The following is a 22,813-nucleotide window of genomic DNA, read 5'->3' as shown; positions in this document are numbered from 1 at the left end:
CTCACGTTGCTTAATGGTATTTTGGATAGTGGAAACTAAAACTAAAAGAACATGGGTTGTATTTATAGACTCCCCTGAATTGTAGATACCCAAACCAATTAGCTTATTTCCAGATCACTCAGTTTCTTGGAGCAGCCCAGTTGGTGAGTGTTTCCACAGGGCTTATTCAGCTGAGAATTGTTATTACCTGACAACTCCTAATGTTAGTAAGTTCCTGTGAGTAATTCAAGACTTAGTAAAAATGTAAAATATGTTAAATGTGTGAGTGTGTGGGGAGGGGGGGGGGGGTATTGCTCGAGGTTAATTCTACTGCAAAATATGAATATTTGTGTATCTTGCTATTTTGTATGACAAAGATGTTGTTGTTTTTTTCTTTTACTAATTTGACACCAACAAATTTGAATATTTAACTATGCTTTTTTTCTGTCTGTGTAGTTGTATTTTCCCTTTTAACCCCCTTGCTCCTTTTTCCTTTTCTAGCTTCTGTCAGCGCCCACTATGTTCCCACTGTGTGCAACGGGAGAGAGATTGTAGACTCTACTACTTCCTCTCTGTGACCACATCCAGTCTACTCTCCAAATCTGCCCCCTGCGACTGTTAGCCAGTTGATGAACATTATCCTCTTCTTTGCCCGCCTCACACACACACACACAACGCTCACAGATAAACAGTCACATATGTGCACATACACGCACAAACAAGCAGACACCTTCCTCGTGGACTAGAACTGTATCGTTTCACATATGTAGAAAGTGTGTAACTATATGGAAATTATTTTCTAGGGATGTATATACATGGAAATCAAAAATTGTTGTATGTAGAGAAACAAAAGAACAAAAAAAGTTTTTAGGAGGAATTTTTGGAGCCTTTGTTTTTGATAGCTTTGTTATGATGCAGTGTAAATAGACATGCGCTTACTCATGGTAGGAGGGGCTGTGTCCCTCAGTCTGGATGCACATTTGTGGCTCTGCTTGCCTCACCTGCAATACCCCACAGACTTTTTATTCTCATGCTTTTTTGTAGATCTCATTGTAATAACAAATTATGTATGTATTTCTATTGTGTATCTGTACATTTGTATATTATGCTACTGATGGTTCAAACAGCACAATGTTGATGGTCTTACAACCCTAGAGTGAATGTGGACTAAAGCATAACCTGGACTGGTTAGAACAGCTGGAATGGACATGTATAAAAAACAAAATCTCTCAAATTCATCAACTTTCAGTTTGAGAATTCATCCGTTCACATCTTGATAGATGTGCTTTGCATCCTAGATCTATTTAAGAACCTAATGTGGTTGTTTTTTGCGGGAAGGTATGTTTTGCTTTTGATACAAATGTTCATTTTTCTATTTCTAATCATGGAATCCCTTTATCTTAATGGCCATAGTTCCAGACATGTGTTCACCAAAGCAACAGTGTTTTACTCCCACTCTTAAACTGTTGTTTCTATGGAGGATTTCTGTAATGGATTGCTAATAATAACTAATAGCAGGGCTGAAAAGATACAGTACAACAAACACCTTTTTTTCTGCCTCATAACTGTCAACACAGACAGTGCAGCAATAGTTGTGTCGACAAAAGCAAACTGGTGTCTTACCCTGTAATTATGAACTTTATGTACTCAAATGACTCAAACGCTAATGGAGGAAAATGGTCTGCTTTCATGAATACATGCTGAATTTCTCCAGCTAGAGGGGAATGGTAGCTGATGTTTCTGTGCCCCATAGATACAGTATGTGGTGATGTTTTGAATATGGCTATGTGCCTTAATGTAATGTTTGATAGTTCTCCAGGTAGAAGTTGTAAAAGACCAATTTTACATTACCAGCTGCAAATCCCTGTTTGGTGAATGGAAAAGTGGGCTAACTATAGAGAACATGCAGATAGTTTTATTTCCTAACGAGCCTTCTGCCATCGATTGTTTACCTGAATTACTGAAATGGCGACTCGGAGGAATCCCTGGGTTAAAATGCCTTTCCCTACCACCCATATCTTTTCCAGTCTGTTATTAAAAGGGAAAGGGTATTTCTGATATATTTTTTACAGCATAGCATCTCCAATAAAATGAGGGAGGGGAAGAGGAGCTCATATACCATTAAGATTGAGTCTTTGACTCACTGAGTTATTGAAGTGTGCAGTTTACATATCTGTGTTAAATGTGTTGATGTTGAGAGGCGCAGAGGAGCAGCTGGCTTTGGCAGTCCCAGAGAGGCTCACGAAAGGAAGCAGAGCACACAATGTCAGCTGCTGGCTGATCCCAGCTAACAAAAGGATGTTAGAGAAGAACTCATATCCATAAAGTACATCAAATTTATCAAAACATCCACACACATCAAACTGTCTGTTTCAAGCTGGAAATGTTGCAGACTCGCTGCTGGGTGACAGTTCTGAGGTGGTGGAATAAATGAATGTTGCGAGAAAATCTAAATATTAGCAGAGTAATTTAGCATATTTTCTTTTTAAACAAGTGACTCATGCAATAATTTATTGCATTTAAGGTGGTAGTAAATTATTAATAAATTGATCTTAAATGTTTACATATAATATGCTGTCTAGAATAAAGTGTGACTGTTATATTTGATGTTTCCAGCAAAATATGTGATCGGAATCACTCATTTTCTCCCCCCCGGTCGAGCCTTTTCAAACTATTCTCTCAAATTTCCTACAGCAGATGTGGGTAGAACTGTTGAACATTCATCTCATGACTGGTCTACACCTTTACGCTGTCTGTCTCCAAGAGCACCCTGTGATTATCACACTGAATGATAGATTGAAAGAATTTCAGAGGATGCGCCAAGATGAGCCGACCTACATTGGGGCGTGTGTGTCAGGTGCAGAGAGCAGCAGGAGAGAGCGCTGTGGCGGAGCAGAGGGAAGCTGCTGCTGGATTATGTAAAGCACTCCCACAGCCCAGAAGTCACAGTGCTTCTATGGAAGCTCAAAGCATCTCAGAGATTCGCAGTCTTTGTTAGAAGAAGGCTTAGCCATTCACTCAGTGGTCCTGCTCCCACAAGATACACCCAGCATGGCACGTTGCTATGGACAACCACCATCACATCCGCTGCTGGAATGTCTGTGTGTCCGCATGAAGAGGAGGGGTGAGGAGTTGCCGAAAAAGGAGGAAAAGAAAAACGAGTTGCTGGTTCTGATTCAAATTGGCAGTGACTGATGAGATTTGGCTCTGCGAGTCCCTCTACCCTACTCCCAGCTTTTAATAGTTGTACAAATAGAGCACTTAACCCTGTTCTCCACTCATTTAGTCCAGGGACCAGTCTCTGACAACAATCTCACACTCTTCTTTTGACCCCGTCTCTCACAGTCTGCCTCACCCCTTCAACCTTTCCCTCGCCACATTTGTCCACCTCATCTCCACTCGATGTGTGAAACTTGCTACACAGTGGGTCTCAGCCAAGACCACCTAAGCAAGACCAGCAGACTGCTAGGCCATACTTGAACTGAAGCATTTAGATCTGGGAGCCCACTGCAGGCATGCTGTCGAGGCATAAGGAGGTTTGAAAAGGGTTTAACGGGTGTATGGGAAAATCTGTTGGAACTGAGACGTAGAGGAAATGCTTTACTTTGAAATGCCTCACCTTTCCGAGTTTTACCATGTCATGCACCAAGTAACTCACTCTGGAAGCGTCCTTAATTGGCTTTACTCATGAATATCCTTTACAAGCAGCCATTCATTATAAACATTGTTCCTCTATTCAGCCTCAGCCAACTGCTGTGTGCTCCACAGAGATCTCTGTGCTATAGCCCCCGCCGTATAGCAGAATGTGTCCTTGGCCTCTTTGAAACAAGATGAGATCTCTGCAGGCAAAATGAAGCTGAGGTTTAAGGGACTCTGGAACTGATCAACCACAAAAGCAATAGTTCCGTGTTTATGGTATGTGCAATAATAAGGCTGTGATGACATCATAATAAAATAACAACAAGGAAAAAAACCTGGTTTTGTCCTCTCATCCTTCTCTCTGTTCATCTCAGAAAAATATCAATAAATGCAGCTAAAATGTGTGTTGAAGTGCAGATACATTCGTCTCTCCAGCAACACTAACAGCCTCTCAACATCACTTTCATATCCACATGGGCTCTATTCAACGTGTGTGTTGCCAAATGTTAAAAGATGGCTCTAACACTCTGCCTCATCTGTTCCCCAATGAAGGCACTCTTGTTAAACCATCTACCGGAGAGCCCAGTGTTTTTGCTAAATGCAGTGTGAAGGTTCAGTCTCTGAAAGTAAGACGTTAAAAGTGTGTATTAAAAAAAGATAAAGATGAAGCAGTCTTTTGGTAATTTTCCATTCTACACTGCAGTCAGTAGCTTGTAGTTTGACACAACGTACGTTAGAGAAGCTATTTTGTTTTGCTTTTAGAAAAGTCAGGGACATGTCAAACTGTTGAAATAAAAATCTTATCATATTTTATTCATTTTGCTTTATTATTTTTACAAGATTACATTATCGTTATCTGTTCTGTAAAACAGGATTTGGACTCTTCTTTTGTATACTAGTGAATGTCGCCCTCCAGCGGTTAGTTTCAGTAATTACACTTATGACCACCATACCCTAGTGTGCTGCGGTTTACAGCAAGGAGTTTTCCAGCCACATTAAACACTCGGGAATCGTGTACAGGTAAATTTTCAGAAACTTGCACTGAAAAATGATGTTCTGTAGGAAAGCAAAAACCAGGGAAAAATCAGAGAGGACGTTAAATTAAACGACATGAGTTTACCTTTTAAAATCTTAATGTTTGACTGACATCTGCAGGACAATATGGCGAATGCCAGTGAAGACCAGGGTGAGTTGCTAAGGAAAAAAGTGGGGAAAAAGTGGCTCATCAAATGTATTATTTCTAACCGCGAGGGGGATTTTTTTTTCCTGCTTCAGCTGTGTAATTTTCGCATCCTGTATATCAGAAAGTCAAAGGTAGCCACTTCTGAGCCAGCATGATGATTTGCGCAATGGTAACTTTAAAAAGTAATATATCATTTTAAGGTAATATTGTGCCCTCCGTTGGTAGGATATTATATTACCGTTGAAGCCAAGTGCCACAGGGGTTTGGAAATACTGAATGCTTTCAGGACACGATATAAATCTTCTGCCTGATGAATGCCATTCATTCCACTATAACAACCAAAACCAGGAAATGAAGTTCTGCCTTATCTGTAAACTTGTTGTGTGATGACTAGTTGGGCACTTTGTAAAAATTTAATTAAAACACAATGCAATCATTTGCAAATCTCATAAACATTAAACTGAGACATTTTACCATTTTATGAACAATATTTGCTTAGTTTGAAATTGATAGCAGCCACACATTTCAAGAACAAAAGGCTGGAAACATAAGTAGTACTAAAGAGAAATATCTGGAGGAACATTTTGCAATTGTGCAAAATTAATTGTGCAACAGGTGAGTAACATATTCTGTATTTTTTGTTTTTTTTTAAAAAGCATCTTAGCTAGGCAGAAGTTCACTAATCTGCATCTACAAATTGTGGAACAATTTCAGAATAATTTTCCTTAATGCAAGATGTTCAATAACTCATTATCTACAGTGCATCAAAAGATTCAGAGAATCCAGAAAAATCTTGTTGGGCAAAGCAAAAGGCCAAAAATAAGTATTGATTGCTCATGATCTTTGGGGCCATCAGGTAGTTCTTCATTAACAGACAGATATGATTCTATAATGGAAATCACTGCTTGAGAACACTTCCAGAAATCACTGCAAACATAATCCAGAAACATACGTCTTCTCTGGGTCAAGGCTCATTTATACTGGACTGAGAAAACATGGAAATCCCCATTTGTGGTTAGATTGTTTTAAATTTGAAATTATTTTTTAGGATAACATGGGTCAAATATTTCTCACACCAGAAAACCAAAAATACAAATAAGAAGACCCAGGACTGGTGAGCAGCTATTGAGTCCATTATCACCTCTCCCAAAAATTCCAGCACATGGTCTCCTTTGCTCACAATTACAAGCTGCTGTTAAATGAAATGGGGACAGCACCCTGTCCCAAGTTTTTTTGAGATGTGTTGATCCCATCAAATTCAAAATGATCTTATTTGAAACACATCACCACTGTGATGCAGAATGATCTCCTGCATCTGGCGTTGCACAAAACTCAAAGGTGCTCCATTGGATTTAGATCTGGTAACTGTGGAGGCCAAATGAGTAAGTTGAACTCACTGTCATGATAAAGAAAACAGTGACATCCAATGTGGCCTTCTGCTACTGCAGCCTATCTGTTCTAAGCTGTGACATGTTGTGCATTCAGAGGTGCTCTTCTACGTATCTTGGTTTTAACAAGTGGTTATTTCAGTTACTCTCATTATCCTATCAGGTCAAAGTAGTCTGGCCATTCTTCTCTGACATCAACAAGACATTTCGCCACAAAGCACTGCCTCTGTGGGGAAATGTAAACCTCGAGGATGGTTGTGTGTGAACCAGACCAGCCCGTCAGGTACCAACAACCATGCCACATTCAAAGTCACTTAGATCTCTTTTCTTTATTCTAATGCTCAGTTTGAACTTCGGCAGGTCATCTTGACAATAGGATCCCCTAACAAAGTGGTTGATGAGTGCATATTTCTTCACGAGTTACATTTTTGTTTGCCAGTTCCATTTTTTATGGATCCCCCCCATAGTGTTACTGATGATTTGACATAGCTTTTACTAAGGCCGTATTAGAAACAACTTGAATTTTTGGTGACGATCCCATTAAAATAGAAGCAAGTGCACCAGATCTATATAACTGGACATCTGTGAAATGTCTTCATATTTTAATATTGACTGTTTGTGCAAGCTTGTATACATATGTTTACAGATGTTTTAAATGTCTCTTTGTATTCCTCTTTTCAGTCTGCAAAGCATGCAAAGGTACCTTGAGTCTAAATAGTATTGAACAAATACATTTGACTTAATCTTAACTCAAATGTATTTATTGCTTAATTTCTCAGCAGCTTTTTAATAAGATAATCAAACTGAGTCAGGTTATACATAAATACATCATGATTTATTTGATGTACATGGACAGTCCACACCACAACCCAAACAGAATATGGCAAATTCAAATTTCAACTGATCAGTAGTTCTCTTCATTATATAATTTCAAATAAAATAAAAAAACAACAAAAACATGAGAAGATAATGATTGTACATGAAAAGAATAAACCAATCTGTGTAAACATCTGTGGGATATGGAAAGGCAAATCATAGCTTTCCTGAAGTTGAACTATACCACAGGTATCAACGAAATATTGGACGATACGCAAACTGAAGAGAGAAAAATAGCAAAACAGGACATCTTAAATAGGTCTTTGTCTTACCCTGAGCTCTTCTATCAATTTTTTCCTGAAATAAATTAGAATCAGACAGCTATCAGGAAGTGTCAGTCACACACCTGCTACGCAGTCTTTAACTGGACAGCTCCATCGTACCAAGCTTTAAGGCCACCAGGTTAGTGTGACTCGTTTGAGCATGGCTCTGATATTGTGTCTATATGTGTGTGCACATACAAACAGTTGGTGTTCCAGGTATCAAAGCTTATAAAGGGGATAGTTAGATAGGGGTCACAAAGTCTCTTGAGGGTCTGATTTCTCCCCTCAGCCCCCTTCACGGTTCTTCCACTCTAGCTCCACACCAATGTTTTGGAATGAGCCGAATTTAGCTGCACATTTTCATAGTTATCTCCATTTCTCTAAAATGAAAACAAAAAGAGAATTATTTTGCAACACTATATAGTTTGTTTGTTTTTTGCCACTGTGGAATTTTGTGGTTTTAAAAGTATAGTGATACTGTGTCTCTCACCTTGGATGCTATGGCTTTGAGTTTTCCAAGTAAAGAAGGTTTTGTGTATACGACTTCATCATCCATGTCTGCCTCATTCTCTCCCTCCATCACAGCACAGCTGTCAGCCACTGGCATTTCACATTCCTTGTTAGCAGACATCACCAGCCGGGAGTACTTATACTCCAACCTTGCACAGAGACAAGTGACAGAATCAATACTGCAGAAATTTACAAGAAGAAGAAGACGAAGAATCTTCACATAAATACTGTGATGTTACAGAGACAGAATGGCAAGAGATGGGATTTGGTAATAATGGAGAAGAAGAGACAAAGTTAAGGAAAGAAAAAAAGGAGAAAAACAAAACATGTGAAGCTAAAAAAGGCTAAAGATACCGTTTGTTCTTCTTCCAGAAATAGCAGGTCAGGGAAACGAGCAACACTGCAGTGAAAGCTCCCAGTCCTGCACCAAGATGGATCCAGAACTCAATGCCCTCACAGGTCTGTGTTTTCTTAGCAGGCAAGGGCACACCACCCATGCACAGCTTTGGTTCATTCCACACATACAGCAAGTCCTAAGGGTGGATATACACATATGAATGGGACAGTGCATACATTAGTAAGTGTAAATATGAAATTTGAAGTGTTCAATAGGTTTGTCTTCATTCCAGCAACCTGCATTTTAAGTGAAACAAAGACTGTTATAGTGCTGGCTTTATGCTTTGTGGGATTTTTCTACATACATGGATATTTTGGATGCTAACAACCTTTAGGCTTGTTAGCATGAACAGTTGTGGAATTATAACCCGTTTGGTTGCTTGGCTGGCTATAAAATTGGATAAGAATTTTAAAATCTGAGGTGAATATAAACCACTTCAAATGAAAGCTGCAGTACACAGTCTGTTTTAATCCACATTAAACGTGCCTTTAAGAAAAATCCAGTACTCATGGTCGAGTATATGTCCACACACACACCTGATTTCCTCCCTTGCAGACTCCCTCTATCTGATGATAGTCTCTTTCTGTGCATGTAGGACAAGCCCCTGAGCTCTCCCATAAGAATTGAAAGGTGCAACCATCACACGTTCCAGCAGGGCACTGACTGAAATAGCCAAAGGCACAATTTGTTCAGTAAGCTAGACCACAGCACAGAACAGTGACAAACTGTGATGCAACACGTGAAAATTAGAGAGACGTTGATGAGAAAGACCTGGGTACTGAGAGCTCCCCCGTAGTGCTCTTGTCTGGGTTACAGCGAAGTGTCACCACCACGCTCCGACCCGACTCGCAAGATGAAGTTGTCTCCAAAGACCTTACACCAAAAAGCACAGAAAGCAAGAAGCTTAAAGCACTGATTTTTTTTCCCACTCTATAAATAATGCCTGTAATGATAGGCACCTGTAGTAAAAGTTGACATCAGGGACTTTCTTGGAGGTCTTGGGAAACAGATCTGGTGTTACACTTATTCCTTCAAGGTTGTTATCCACAGTTGCCCCTGTTAATATTTATAGAAATGTATTACTTAATAATATGTCTACTTTTAATTTGTCTTTAATCTTTTCTATGACAGGAGTTTAACATTTAAAGACAAGCAAAAAGAGACATTTTATATTATACGAGTAATGATCCCCACAAAACTTACTTATTATCACATATTATTTTATTCTTTTAAAATAAAAATAGAGGTATAAAAAAGTAATCCTAAATTCAATTCTCTTCGCTGCCACCATCTGTGTTTGATGCTCACTAACCAACAAATGTGTCAGCCAGGTTAATGGACTGCGAGGAGAGGGCTGTGTGGAATCCTCGTCCACTCGCTGGGATTATTGTTGATTGACAGATGAAGGTCGTGATGGCGTTGGGGCCTTCCTTTTCTCTCTGGGAGTCGGTGATGGATAGGTCTGTTACATTGTCTGTACATACTGCCAACTGACCCTTAAAGAAAAAGAGAAAATTGCAATGACATTCAATTTGTGCACAACACATTTAAAATTGCAGGATTTTCTGCGCATTTTCATCTTTGCACACCTTTCCTCCACAGATACTGATATTGAAGTGATGGAAGTACTTGGTTCCTTTTGAGGTAAAGCTTGGGCCATTCATCAGTGACCCCACTGGCCCAAGTGAGCTGAAGTCAAAAGTCAGAGTGGCATTGCCTTCTGTGTAGGTGAAGTGACAGTCACTATAGCATAAGCTGTGCTCCTGGAAAACAAGTACACAGGTATCTGGTGTACTGCCTTACTGATAACAAGAATTTTCTTAATTTTTTTCTCAATCACAGCAACAAACCTTGTCACTTTTGCTGGAAGGTCCACAGGATTTGCAGGCATCAGGGCCTGGTGCAGCGTGAGGCATCAGGTATGTGTTAGGTGGACACTCTGTGCACTGGCTCGTACTTGCGTCTATGTAATGCCCAGGTGGGCACGGCACACACGCAGAGCTGGACGGTTGTGCACCGAGGGCACAAACCCGACAGCTAGAGGACACTCCATCCACCGCATTACTCACAGTGATGGAGTAGATTCGTGCCACATCTTTGACATACTGTCGTACCTTAGGTAGAGAGAGATAAATACACATCAGCTAGATGACATGAAATAAAATTTCCAGTGTTGATATATTGTGCAAGACACTGAATGACACTTCAGAATTTATCTTTAGAACCAAAAAAAAGGAGTACTTGGTGTGCCTAAAGTGGTCTGACCTCAAGAACTCGGTCATTTCAGATTTTATTAGCTATTGCACAAATTACAACACAACGACAACAGCAACCAAAGACAGCTTAAAACCAAAAGCAAGAAGCAAAGGTTACTGCTATTCTTTTACAGTTTTGCACTTTATGATATGTAATAAGGTTTGCAATTATATGAGATAACTAAAATATTTGAGGTAAATTAAATTAGAGTTATATATTTATATATAACTCTAATTTAATTAATAATATATAAATATATTTATAATTTTAAAGGACACCCTAGCCCACACGTCAGTGATCGACTTTGTAACTGTATCATCAGATCTGCAGCCGTATGTGCTAGATACTTGGGTGAAGAGAGATGCTGAGCTGACAGCTGATTAGGGCTGCCACGATTAGTCGACTAGTCACGATTATGTCGACTATCAAAATCGTCGACGACTGATTTAATAGTCGACGCATCGTTTGAAGCTTTGTAAGATCACAAAAGATGCAGGAATAAGTAGTAGGATTTAAGAGTGTAATAACGGACTGAAACAGAAGATGGCAGCACTGCATGTACAATTACGCCAGCTGCCGTTAAACCCCGAAGAAGAAGAAGCTGTGTCCCAGAATTCAAAGCACAGCCCAGCTCAGTTTCCAACAATGGCGGTAGCTAGTTAGTTTTAATATTACTCTTATTATTCTTTCTGGGTCACAAAATAAACGTTTAACATATTTTCAGGCGAGAATGTAGCTGTGTAAACCTCAAATATCTGCTCAGTTTATCAAGACACCACAAATTTTCAAAAGCGCTCCGACGTTTTCGGTGACGTCTGTTACCCACTAGCTCGATAGCTAGCCGGGAGCAAGGCTCACTAGAGCCCGTGAGAACACCGCACTCCAGGCAAATCGTTTTCGAAACCCACCGCTGTCTTTCACTACTCAGGTTAAATATATGTAAGTCACTTAGATAACTTAAAAATGTTATTGTTTGGCTTTTTTAGTATTTTATTTGTTCCTGAGTAAATCGGTTTGGCTGAGATTAAAGTTATAGTTTTTACACAGCTGAATAAACATCAAGCAGACAACTGATTATCAGAAATGTGAGATGCTTGAGAATATACTCAGGTGTCCCGTTATATTTTAGATAGCAAGGAGTTTATTAAAGTTCACGGAAACAATCTGCAAATTTCATTAAAATTTAAGAAACTATCATCTTGTCTTTATTTTTAATTAGCACATACCTTACACACTTAAAGCTGCAAGCTAATGACAGTTATATAAGAGCAGATGCTGCTGGTGCAGTAAGCTGTACGTTTTACGTCCAATGGATGCATAATCTGATTAGTCGACTAATCGCTAAAATAATCGGTGACTAGTCGACTATCAAAATAATCGTTTGTGGTAGCCCTACAGCTGATCACCACCTGGTGGTGAGTTGGCTCAGGTGGGACTGCGGGAAGCCTGATGGCAAATAAACAGAAGACTGTGGGATCTTCCATAGAGGAAGCAGAGTCTGGGGAGGGTCACCGTGGGAATGAAATGAATGGATGGATGGAAAGTATTAATGAACATCATTCACTGATAGCTTTGAAGTGAATATAGTTTAAATGAGTTTATATCTGTGTGTAATTGTGTACTTCTACTCACATCTGAAGCTTGGTTAGTCCTCTGGAAGGCCCATGTGTAGGAAACTGAAGCATTCTTTGTCATGATGTGTGTGTAGGTTTGCCTTGTTTTGTTTTTCTCCCAAGACTCCACTATTTTTGTACTCTTCCTGTTTACATCCTAAAAGATTCATTAGACAAATTTCTGGTTTGAAAATCTATGGTAACATTTTTCAGAGCAGCAATCATGTCAGTAACTCTTCTCACCATCATGAAGTAGAGCTCACAGTCGGCTGTGCAAGAAGTTTCAAATTCAAATGTAATGCGACCAAATTCTTCCCCTGAATGACTCGACACTGAAGTAGGAAGCCTGATGGCAAATAAACAGAAGCATATGAAGACAGAAGAAGGGAATTAGTCACTGAAAGAAATAGCTCAGTGGCAAAAGTGATGGAGGCTAAAAAACTCAAAGCAAATATCCTTACTTGAATCCAGGAACATGGAGGTTGAGGATGAGGTAATCATTATCAGAGCTTCCGGCTCCAGTCTGGATGTGATTACCTGCAACCTCCCAACCTGAAAATAAATAAGTAAATAAATATAGTATAATAATGTATAGACATTTTGGAAACTGCATGAATTCTAGTGTATTTGCTTAAAATAAAGATAAACCGTCCCCCCTCCTCTCCATGAGCACAATTAACTATTTTGTTAGAGGAGGATGGAGAGCTGTTGGCATCATTGTTGTCATAGGGGGTGATGTTTTTGTTGTTGGGGGGGGACGTTGGTGTCAGGGTTGCAGTTAATGTCATGTCAGTGTTGCGGTTAGTGTCATGTGGTTGTTGCTGGTGTTGCGGTTAGTGTCATGTGGGTGTTGCTGGTGTTGCAGTTAGTGTCATGTGGGTGTTGCGGTTAGTGTTGTGTTGCTAATGGTAGCCAAATATTTGCCATGCTTTTTGAGTCACTTCATTGGAGTCATCACACAATACAGTGACAAAAGACCAGAATTGAGAGAAAGAGCAAAAGTGAGCATATCTTGCCATAAACACCTACCATTCATACTGTCACACTTGGAATTGCCGACATTAAAACAGGAAGTCTTCATGTTAGAAGGAAGAACATTCCACCATTTGTACTCATAACCCAAGGTGGGCTCAGAGCCTGCAGGACACTGCTGACATGCTGGGGGACAAACAGTGAAAAACACAATTGGGAAACCGCATGAAACAAAAGGTAAGTGAAAGACAAATGAGGACTGAAAGATAGAAAGTTTTCAGTACGTTTCATGCCATCGGAAAAAGTCCCAGGTGGACATGGTGAGCATGTGGCCGTGTCATTGTTATAGAAACCAGGGTTACAGGGGGGGCAGGGCTCTCGTTCTCCACTTGGAGGCAATGTCACAGCTCCAGTCACATTCTCAAGACAGATCTTAGGTTCAACCCACTTATATATGACCTGTGTCTGAGATAGAAAAGGTGTGAGTTGGAACAAAAAGGACAAACTGTGATTATAGAGCGAGTCTCAACAGGCTCTTTAGTAAAGAGGTAGCCTCTTTTCTCTCACCTTGCGCTCTTGGTCACAAGCTGTGTGGATCTGGAAATAATCCTTCATGGAACAAGGAGGTCTGTCCTTACATGAGCCAGATCCCTCAGCTAGGAAAAGTGGGGATAAATTATATTAGTATTAACATAGGAGATATAAAGCAAATATAATTATTTAAAAACAGGAGCAATTTTAAGCAGAATCGACCCCCCCCCCCCCCCCCCCCAAATTTCCTTTTATATAGATACAACAATAGTAAAGCAACAGTCGCAAAATATGTACTAAATAAAATATGTTTATTCCCTGGACGATCTAGCTAGGAAAGAGGACTAGGGCCACTGGGGAAAAAAAGCGGGCATGTGATTTTTTTCTTCTTTTCCAGAAGTCTGAGAAAAAAGAAAGAATTCTGAGGTTAAGCTCAGAATTCTGACTTTTTTCCTCAGAATTTTGACTTTTTCCTTAGAATTTTTTTTTCTCTGAATTCTGAGATTAAAGTCAGAATTCTGACTTTTTTCTCAGAATTCTGGAAAAAAAGAAAAAAAAGACATGCCCATTTTTTTTTCCCTGGTGGCCCTAATCCTCTACCATATCTAGCTGTATCCAGTGACTTTTAAATGACTTTACTAAACAGAAAATTAATTAAATGCATCATATGATTCTTTATCAAGGCAGAGTGTGCCTCAGTAAAAACTGTGGAATTGTCTGTTCTTTCATCTTAACACTTAAATTTCATTAGATGGTTAAACAGTCTGAACAACTCGTTTGAAGTACAAAGAAGAGTTGTATTGCCATATCAGCTGGTTTTGCCTTTTGGTCTTCATAAAACACATCACTGAGAACAGCTCAATTAGAAAATATTAAAAAAATAACATCAAAATACATATCGGTGAACAGTGCATCTACAAGAAATGGCCAATCATTGTCCCAGGCAAGGAGTAGGTTGTGTCATATTTAGTTCATAATCCAAAGGAGTGCAACTTATTGGCAGTCCTTAATATTTATCCTGAGATGTGCCTATTTAATATGGTACAGGCCATTTTTTTTTAAAAAATCACTTGAGTAGAAAGATCCAACTAAATACATTTTCAAAAAGTATGTTAACATTATGTAGCAGTATGTAAAAGTATGTTACAAGATACATCATCAAATAAAATAACCACAATACTTTAACTGAAAAGTCCTCGTTCAAACCCCCTGGGGGAAAAAATCTAAACTTCTAGTTCAAGATTCTAGTGCATTGGCTGCCTTCCTATCATATTACAAATGTTAGCAAATATACTAACATAAAGATCAAGCATTACTTTTGCTGCCCCAGTTGCCAAAACCTGCTATTCCCTTGCGATCACACGGGCTCACTGTGTTTCTTTGTCTAAAGTTTGACAACTGTGACATAAAAATAGGACAAGCTCTATCTATATTCTTTAGATGTGCTTCTCTGAATAGCAGTGATAGCAATTAGGATTCAAAACAGATTTGAAATGGCAAATCTAGCTTTTTATTCATACCTGCATACTGAGTGCTGGTGTTACAGGGAGTGCAGGAACTGGCACCATGGCCAGAATAGGTGTCCCGAGGACAGGGTTCACATGAGGAGGAGCCAGGGACTCGACTGAAAGATCCCGGCTTACACGGAAAACACTCTGATGTGTAGGCAACACCTGAGCGGAGCAGAAAAGATAGAAAGAAGAAGTAATTGTTTGATCTTTTTTTTGTCATTTTTTATAAAGAGAAAAATTAAAAAAGCAAAAGTAACCACCAACCCTCAATATGAATATTTTTCAGCAGTGCAGGATTCACCACTTTTTTTCCCACCGTAACACCACCAGTCCTCCAGTAAAGGATGTTGGTGCCAGATTTCAGGTTCACCTAGAATACACATATCAATGCATCATCAGCTTGGGATTACATATTAATAATATATTCTATCTGAAAATTAAGAAAGGTCATTATATGCGATCAGCTTAATTGCAGCAGCTAAGCTGTAACTCTATAGCCATCTACCCATGAAGTATAAAGCTTAACAGCACAAGTTCAGAAAACATAAACTGCAAAGTATGCAGGACAACAGTAACTTTATACAGATTGTTTGTTTTGTTTTCATGGTATATAATGCCACGCAAGTAAATTCATATTTTATTTTCTTATTAAGGAATTAAAATAGCAGAACAATATGGAACATTTTCTTGAACCAAACAAGTCTAATCTAACCTGCGAGAAGAAGCAAGGAGCAGTACCACCACTAGAAACCTATCTCAAGAAGATCCATATATTACATTTAATTGTACGTTTTAATTCACAATGCAGAAACCAAAATATGTACGTGCAGAAGCTCATTTACAGCATGAGTGGAAAATTACTGGAGACAATATAAAATGATGCCAGCTCCTTTCTGTGTACACGCTTCCTGCTTCTATCCGCTCGGTGGATGTTACACAATACATTTGTTTTGGGAGAACGAGGCTAAAAACCTGCCCTTTCTGTCTACTCGTCGTCTTGCTCTGTGAGACATTTACCGTATGAGTTGCCCATTCGCCATGCTTGGTGAGCTTGAGCCACTTCTTGTCATCAGACTGATCCATTTCTTGACACTGGTCATTCTGGATCTAAACACACACAAGCAGATCAAAACCTTCCCCCTTTTTTCACACTCATTTTCAGTTACAACATTGTGCATGGTTTATATGTTCATGCATACACACCGCATCACTACATTAATGCTGTGTTAGGATAAGTGAACAGGGGAAAATACAAAAAAAATGAAGTACTAGAATTAACTGTAAGAAAACTATGTAACTATGCTTTAGCTTGAGCACAATCTATAGTACTTTTTAATTAGCTATTGCAGGCTTCTTACAAATAAAATAGCATAGCTAAATGTATATACAAGCAATAATAATAGAATAGAATAGAATAGAATAGAATAGAAATTTGGTTGTAACAGCAGCCAAAAAGACACATATACAAAGAAACAGTACACAGGACACAGAACAGAAACAATTTTTCTTACATATTTACATTAAGGACAATGGTTACTATATACAGAGAGTACTGTATAGTTAATAATGAAGTGATGGCAGATGTTTCCACTGAAAGGCAACGAATACTCACAAAGAACTCAAATAGCAGGTTACTGTCAGGATACTGGTACTCAAAGCTAACTGAGCCTTGTTTCTTCAGATGCACAGCATAGATGAGAGAGACTGTGCATTCATCCCTGTTGGACTCCAGATAGTTTCCCTGAGGAACCCAGGAAGAGCTACAAGAAAGAAAAAATAAATCCAGCATAGTATTTTTCCCCAACTTTTTCCCTTTTTTAAATGTCTTACTCAATTACCTGTTACAGGTGAGGCTGTTATAACCTGGTAGGCTGTTCTCCAGGGAGGTTGCTAGGCTACTAAAGCCAATAGGCATGTAATCCCATTGGTCGAAGCGGATACCGCTACCGAGGGAGTAGCTTCCTGCTGCACACTGAGTGCACTCCTGAGCTGACATCTCCAGGAACTCTCCAGCCTTACACGAGAAGGCTAGTGGACACAGTGAAAGAGAAAGAAAACAGTTTTTGAATTTACCAACCTTCTTCACATTCTACAGCAAAAAGCATGGTCGCATCAGCCATTACATGTAATGTAACCCCAGTGATTGACAAACTTCATTCTTACATCTGTTACACAGCGTCTTTGTACTCGTTTTCCCCTCACTGAGCCATTGTGTCTCTGCATTTCTCCAGAACAGGTATGAGGACAGTGCTTCCTCATACCTGTTCTGGTCTAATGCCATTGTGATGCTTCTCTATGCTAAATGTGAGCACATGCAACCGCTTCAAGGCTAGATTTAAAAATAGTTTACTCTGGCAGGCACTTTGATAGTTACACATAACAACTGGTGACAGATAAGCTCATTAAGTGGGCGGTGTGCTGCATTTCAATACAGTGAATGACACTGAAATATCATATGCGAGTTAGAATTAGATGACGAACCTATGAGAACACAAGTGTATATAAATAGTGGTCTGAGGAGGAAGAAGGAAACAAAAAATGTTTTTAAAATAACAAAAGGTGAGAAACAGTGCTGATATGGAAAGCATTTTGTTAGTTCAGTCTTCAGTGCATTCCAGTTCACGGCACTATTATTATTAAAATAATAAATACATTTTTTTCCAAACAATTTATGCATACATAACACATGTAGGTTTGAAAACAGTAACAGAAAAGAAAGCATCCATGAACCCTATTGTTGGATTCGATCCATTAGTGAGGTGGTGTTGAATAAAAGCACTGGGCAAACCTGTACAGGTGAATGATAAAGACCAAACTCGTATGACCACCAACATGAGCATTCCGTCATGTAATGAAACGGTGGCATCTTGGCTCCATTATGATAAGAGTGTCAAACAAAAACTACCAAAAACACTCCCTATGACTCACATTTTTACTTAAGAAAAAAAATACATTAGTATCGACTGGAAAGGTTAGTTACATGGCCCAATAAAAAGCGCCACACAAGCTTGAGTTAACATCCTCAAGGACACGTGTTTGTCAGTGAGCACCTGTGCATTCTTGGAGCTATACTAACATCTCCCTGTCCTTTCACTTCACATTAAACAACCACTAACCTTCAACAACACGTGCCATCAATTATGTGCCTTGTTTCGTAGCAAGCACAGAAAGATATTATGTAACATCGTTTTTGCGTCAAGGTTATTGGCCTGTAGCTTCACTCTATGGTTGGTCGACATCCAAACAAACACAGTCAGGTTGTGGTGGTGAAAGTTCCAGCTACTGATAAGAAGGTGACATACACACATCAGCTTGAGTCATTTTCCACACGCACACTTAACTCACTGCATTCTGTGCCTCGCACTGGCGCTGGTAGTCCAGCACAGGCCCCAGGGTGCTGTGGGATGGCCACTCTCCACCGCGATCCTGTGCTGTCACACTCCGTGTACTCAAAGTAGTAATCAGTCTGCCAGGGAGACACACAAAACATAAGACGTCAGTCAACATAGCAGGCTTGGACATAAACCCTGAGTAAACATAGGCCAGAGGCAGGTCAGCAAACATCTCCACCCAAACCAAAGCACAGAATCATCTCTTCCAGATAAGAATCACCAGCAAATCAGAGCAGACTGCTTGCTACTAACAATGAATTACTACAGAATCCAGCTGCTATTGGCTGAAAAACATGAGTGCCAGTCACAGTGTAATCTCTCAAGCTAAAACCATTCTTCTGCCCCTGGTCACAACAAACCATCTCCATGGTGATAGGAGTAGGGGAGATGGCAGCAGTGGGCTGCTGGTGAAAGAGGCTGAGTCATTTTACCAGCAGCTTTTAACATTTCAAGTAGGCTCACTTAGACATTCGATTATTGCATGTAATTGTTTTAATCTGTGGCCCATGAGTGAAAAGCACTGGCCCAGTGTTCTTGATTCCACTTCTCCTCATCTTGTGTCTACAGAGGCGGGTGGCCTAATTTCTGACAGTTTACATAATGCTATTCCTTGAGCCAAACCAGATTTTGACACCCCGGCACATGCAGGCTGTTGTGTGCAGAGTGATTTTTTTTCCCTGGTTTTAAGTGGGTCTAAGGTTAGAGCTCAGCGACGCTTTCCGATAAAGGTCACAAGAAATGAGGCTAAATCAAGCATATTAATACACAAACTGTTTTTACTGCTGTAGTGATACAAAAAATAAATACAGGATAGTGAACTGTGCAACACTAAACCCTCGTTATCTCTTGCGACTCCCATAAGAGCTGTGGTCAATCACTGATGTGGCAGCTGTTCAATATTCATCTCACACCATGATTCAGCAAAATCCTCTTCGGAATAAATTTCTTTCAGCGTAAATATCAGCTCTGGTAAATTTCACCCTCCTCAGAAGAGCTAAAGCTGCACAATGATTTAACCACCATATAGGAACAAACTGGAGGCCCGCAGTAATCTCTTTGTCAGTGTGAAAAAAGAGAATGACTTAGAGGAATGTTGCTCCTCTATCTTGGGACACCTCTGAGTGTGTGTGTGTGTGTGTGTGTGTGTTGTGCTGCCAACCTAGTGTCAGAACGTGTTGAGCTGTGCCAGACCAGAGGGAAGGAAAAGCCAGTTCATGCAGGAAACTGATAACTTAATAGCACAGACTGGTGAAGTTCAACAAACAGCAGACCTGAACAGTGATTCATACTCCTCCATGTTGTTCGCGTTATTTAAACAGAAAGCAGTGCTGAGGTGTGCGTCTTCACACATGCTGCAAATTATAAAGTGGGACTCCAAACCTACACCCTAAATCGACCCGGAAATGTGACATCAATGTTTAATCGTGCTTACTGTTCGATCACTAGATTAAAAACTCGCTCAAGCGTGCGCAGACACAGCAGCCTTTCGCCTTTTCTTTCTTTTCTATATAAACAGTCAGTTATTTTGATATAGCAATAAACAGCTCAGACTGATTGACTGTAGCCTCACCTCAGTACACTGCTTCTGTCCTTTCGCCCCGTCCATCAGCTGGAGCGCGCAGAGGATGAGAGCGCAACGACCGACGAGCCAAGCTGAGGTCTGCATTGTAGATCATCGAAGGTGGCGGGGGGGACACAAACACACAAAAACAACCGAAATCCAGGAGAAAAACGGAACGTATCATGAACCCGAACCCGGCTTGACACCTGCTTGTATCGCCTCTTGCTTCCCAGCCTTTCCACCTGCAATTACGCTGCGCGCTCCAGGGATCCCTCATCAGATTCAAGCAGTGTAGGATTAAAAAAAAGGGCTTCCGGTTAAGGTTTTCAAAATAAAGAATGGCGCGTACGGGTGATGATTTGTGATGGTAGTGTTTAGTGAAATGCATCATTTTGTATGATGTCATTTTTGTGATATGGATGTGTTTAGGAAATGTTCTCTGCAGAATTTAAGCCCCCAGTTTTCCTTTAATTTGAAGGCGAAGTAATGCTGCCTTCTGTTGCTGTCGTTGTATTTTCTTTCTTTTGCGCATCTTTGATTCATGCTTTTAACCTCCTGGTCCTCCTGAAGTGTTGCTTACATAAAAAAAATTAAGATTTCTTTTTTAAATTAAAAAATCTGGCTATCATAAAATAATTTAAATATGCAAAATATAGCGAAATGTTTAGTAGCATATTAATTATAATACTGGTGGCTGAAGGCAAACGAGCAGCAATTTTTTGGGCACACAACATTTTGAAAGGATTTTTTCATGATCTTGCGAGCAGCTTCGTTTCGATGTTCATATTAAACACTGGTGACTGTCATGCACACAAGTGACCACCAGAGGGAAACAAAGCTCTGCAACATTACTGTGGGGACGGCTCTGGTTAGCTGTGTTACGTTATCTACTGCCTGTGCAATAACAATCAAATTTATATTTTTTTATTTTGTGTCTGAAGTGAGAAATTTATGGAGATAAATGTTCGGCGTGCAACTCTGAAAGTCTAACATAGTAAGTGTAGCACTTGCAGCTGATGTGTCTGACATGGAAAAACTGGTTTGTGCTCATTTTTTTGGTTTTGAACACATGTAGAGTTTGTCACACAGGTTACTACTGAAGGCCTAACAGATAGAAGATTTCTAAAGCTTCCAAATAATATCAACCTGAAAATGACATGGATATAATTTGGTTGCATGTTTTTATTCTTGGCTATAAAGTCCCTCTAAGCCTGTATGTCTCTGTTTACATCCCTACACAAAAAAGCTCATGCATGTTTCATAATAACACCCTGGCTCAATTTGTCAGGGTGTGCATTACACCCATAACACCAAACTGCATTAAAAAAAACACGGAAGAGCAGCCTGACAGAACAACTCTGTGCCTGTAGGTGTAACAGAAATGCACATTATGAGTCTCTTCTCTTTTTTTTTTGAACAGTTTTCTTATTAACTTTCTATTTAATGGACAGAAATTTGAAATTAGTTTAATCATCTAAGCAAAGAATTGTGCTTAAAACAAAAAAATCGTGTGTAAAATTGTTATGACCTTCATTGACTGGTTATCTGACATTAATCTTTCTTTGGAATTGGTAAACATATCGGTGACATAATAGTGTCTGGTGTTTCTCCTACAGTCAGCAGTGCAACTGACTTAGGACCAAAATGCCACCAAGAACTTGAAACTTAGAAATGACCCATCTTTCCCATGAGACTGAACCTGTCCCCCCAATTTACAGCATGTGAGAAAACGCATAAAATAATAATAGTTTCAAGAGGGAAAAAAATGCCTGGCAGGCTGTGTAATCAACTTGCTTTCCTGTGGCACTCACGTGGATAATTTATGACATGCTGCATTAAACTGAGTCACAAGGCTTGTCCACAGTGCTAGGACTTCCCTTTGTTCACACACTGAGAGTCAGGACTCCTGCTGTTAAACTCACGTGGGTTGAAATTTTACCTCGCTTGACAGAATATACCCTTTCTGACATTTAATTCTGTTGCAGGAAACTTAGCAATAATTTCTTTTCTGTTGAATTTTTTTCCTGTGTATAAAGTATTTTGGTTTCAACTAAGAAAACTATGCAGCTGGCACCAAATGAAGACTATAGCTTATCTTTAATCAGAATTACAACTAGACGATTAGAAATATTTTATTAGCATATGCAATATAATTGTGGTCTAAAATATAAGTATGATATCTGAGCCTATAAAGGTTACATCAAACACTTCCTTTATCCAGAGCCTGTGCCGTTTATATTAAAAGAAACAGTCCAAACCAGCATCCGTAACCAAAGTAGGATTAGAATGTGTTGGGTCACAATGCTAAAATTGATATTCCCTATGAAAAATCATTAACCAACAAAACTATGGATCCAGCTTTTCTTCATGGGATTGTATGAATATTCAAGTAGTTCTCACCTAAAGGCAGCTGGCTTTCTACCGTCTCACTTTTTCTGTGAGGACTAATGCCAGCCTCCACCCTCTCTCTCTCTCTCTCTCTCTCTCTGTGTGCATTTGTCTATCTATCCATCCATCTCTCTCAAGCTCTCTCTTTTTCCCCCCTTTCTCTTTCTCATCTGAGGCCTATCACTTACGGTGTTTGCCTGTAACTTGAACTCTCATATTCAACCATCTGTAACGCTGCAATAACCTTTACACCCTGAGCTGCTGCTCTGCGATCAGATGAGTTCATTAATTAATAGTGGTGAAGTGTAGGGCAAGTGTATTAGTAACTGACCCCGAGTCAGATGGTAACCAGAG

General features: G+C 39.6%; 2 protein-coding genes across 6 annotated transcripts in view; one reads left to right on the top strand and one right to left on the bottom strand.

The window, feature by feature from the left end:
• grm3 (glutamate receptor, metabotropic 3) overlaps nt 1–3,959 on the top strand; it is a 42,605-nt gene extending 38,646 nt beyond the window's left edge. For all 5 annotated transcript variants that reach the window (XM_085166944.1, XM_085166940.1, XM_085166945.1 and 2 more), the window contains one exon: nt 481–3,959. In XM_085166944.1, coding sequence (XP_085023070.1) covers nt 481–557 — 77 coding nt within the window. In that variant the 3' untranslated portion in view covers nt 558–3,959. The remainder of the gene's footprint in view (nt 1–480) is intronic.
• Nucleotides 3,960–7,002: 3,043 nt separating this feature from the next.
• On the bottom strand, nt 7,003–20,378 carry elapor2a (endosome-lysosome associated apoptosis and autophagy regulator family member 2a). The gene is made up of 22 exons (XM_085166939.1): nt 20,081–20,378; nt 18,464–18,584; nt 16,957–17,146; nt 16,731–16,878; nt 16,136–16,225; nt 15,383–15,488; nt 15,128–15,280; nt 13,644–13,732; nt 13,361–13,541; nt 13,134–13,262; nt 12,566–12,656; nt 12,348–12,450; nt 12,124–12,261; nt 10,086–10,349; nt 9,825–9,998; nt 9,548–9,731; nt 9,195–9,291; nt 9,007–9,108; nt 8,772–8,898; nt 8,193–8,371; nt 7,819–7,987; nt 7,003–7,708 (listed from the first exon to the last, which is right to left on the bottom strand). Exons 1-22 carry the CDS (start codon nt 20,174–20,176, stop codon nt 7,640–7,642), a joined length of 3,000 nt encoding a protein of 999 aa, XP_085023065.1. The 5' UTR covers nt 20,177–20,378; the 3' UTR covers nt 7,003–7,639.
• Nucleotides 20,379–22,813: the final 2,435 nt, after the last annotated feature.

The sequence above is a fragment of the Neolamprologus multifasciatus genome, chromosome 7 (assembly GCF_963576455.1).
Source record: "Neolamprologus multifasciatus chromosome 7, fNeoMul1.2, whole genome shotgun sequence".
In the NCBI taxonomy this organism is placed as follows: domain Eukaryota; kingdom Metazoa; phylum Chordata; class Actinopteri; order Cichliformes; family Cichlidae; genus Neolamprologus; species Neolamprologus multifasciatus.
This window is presented reverse-complemented; position numbering and strand designations above follow the sequence as displayed.

What these genes read in the sequence shown, in the direction of transcription:
- elapor2a (XM_085166939.1), bottom strand. Translation starts at nt 20,176, where the DNA reads ATGCAGACCTCAGCTTGGCTCGTCGGTCGTTGCGCTCTCATCCTCTGC. An exon ending in GTGAGCTCTACTTCATGATG is followed by an intron (nt 12,262 to 12,347) that starts GTGAGAAGAGTT and finishes TGAATCTTTTAG; the next exon opens with GATGTAAACAGGAAGAGTAC. An exon ending in TCAGTATCTGTGGAGGAAAG is followed by an intron (nt 9,732 to 9,824) that starts GTGTGCAAAGAT and finishes TTTTTCTTTAAG; the next exon opens with GGTCAGTTGGCAGTATGTAC.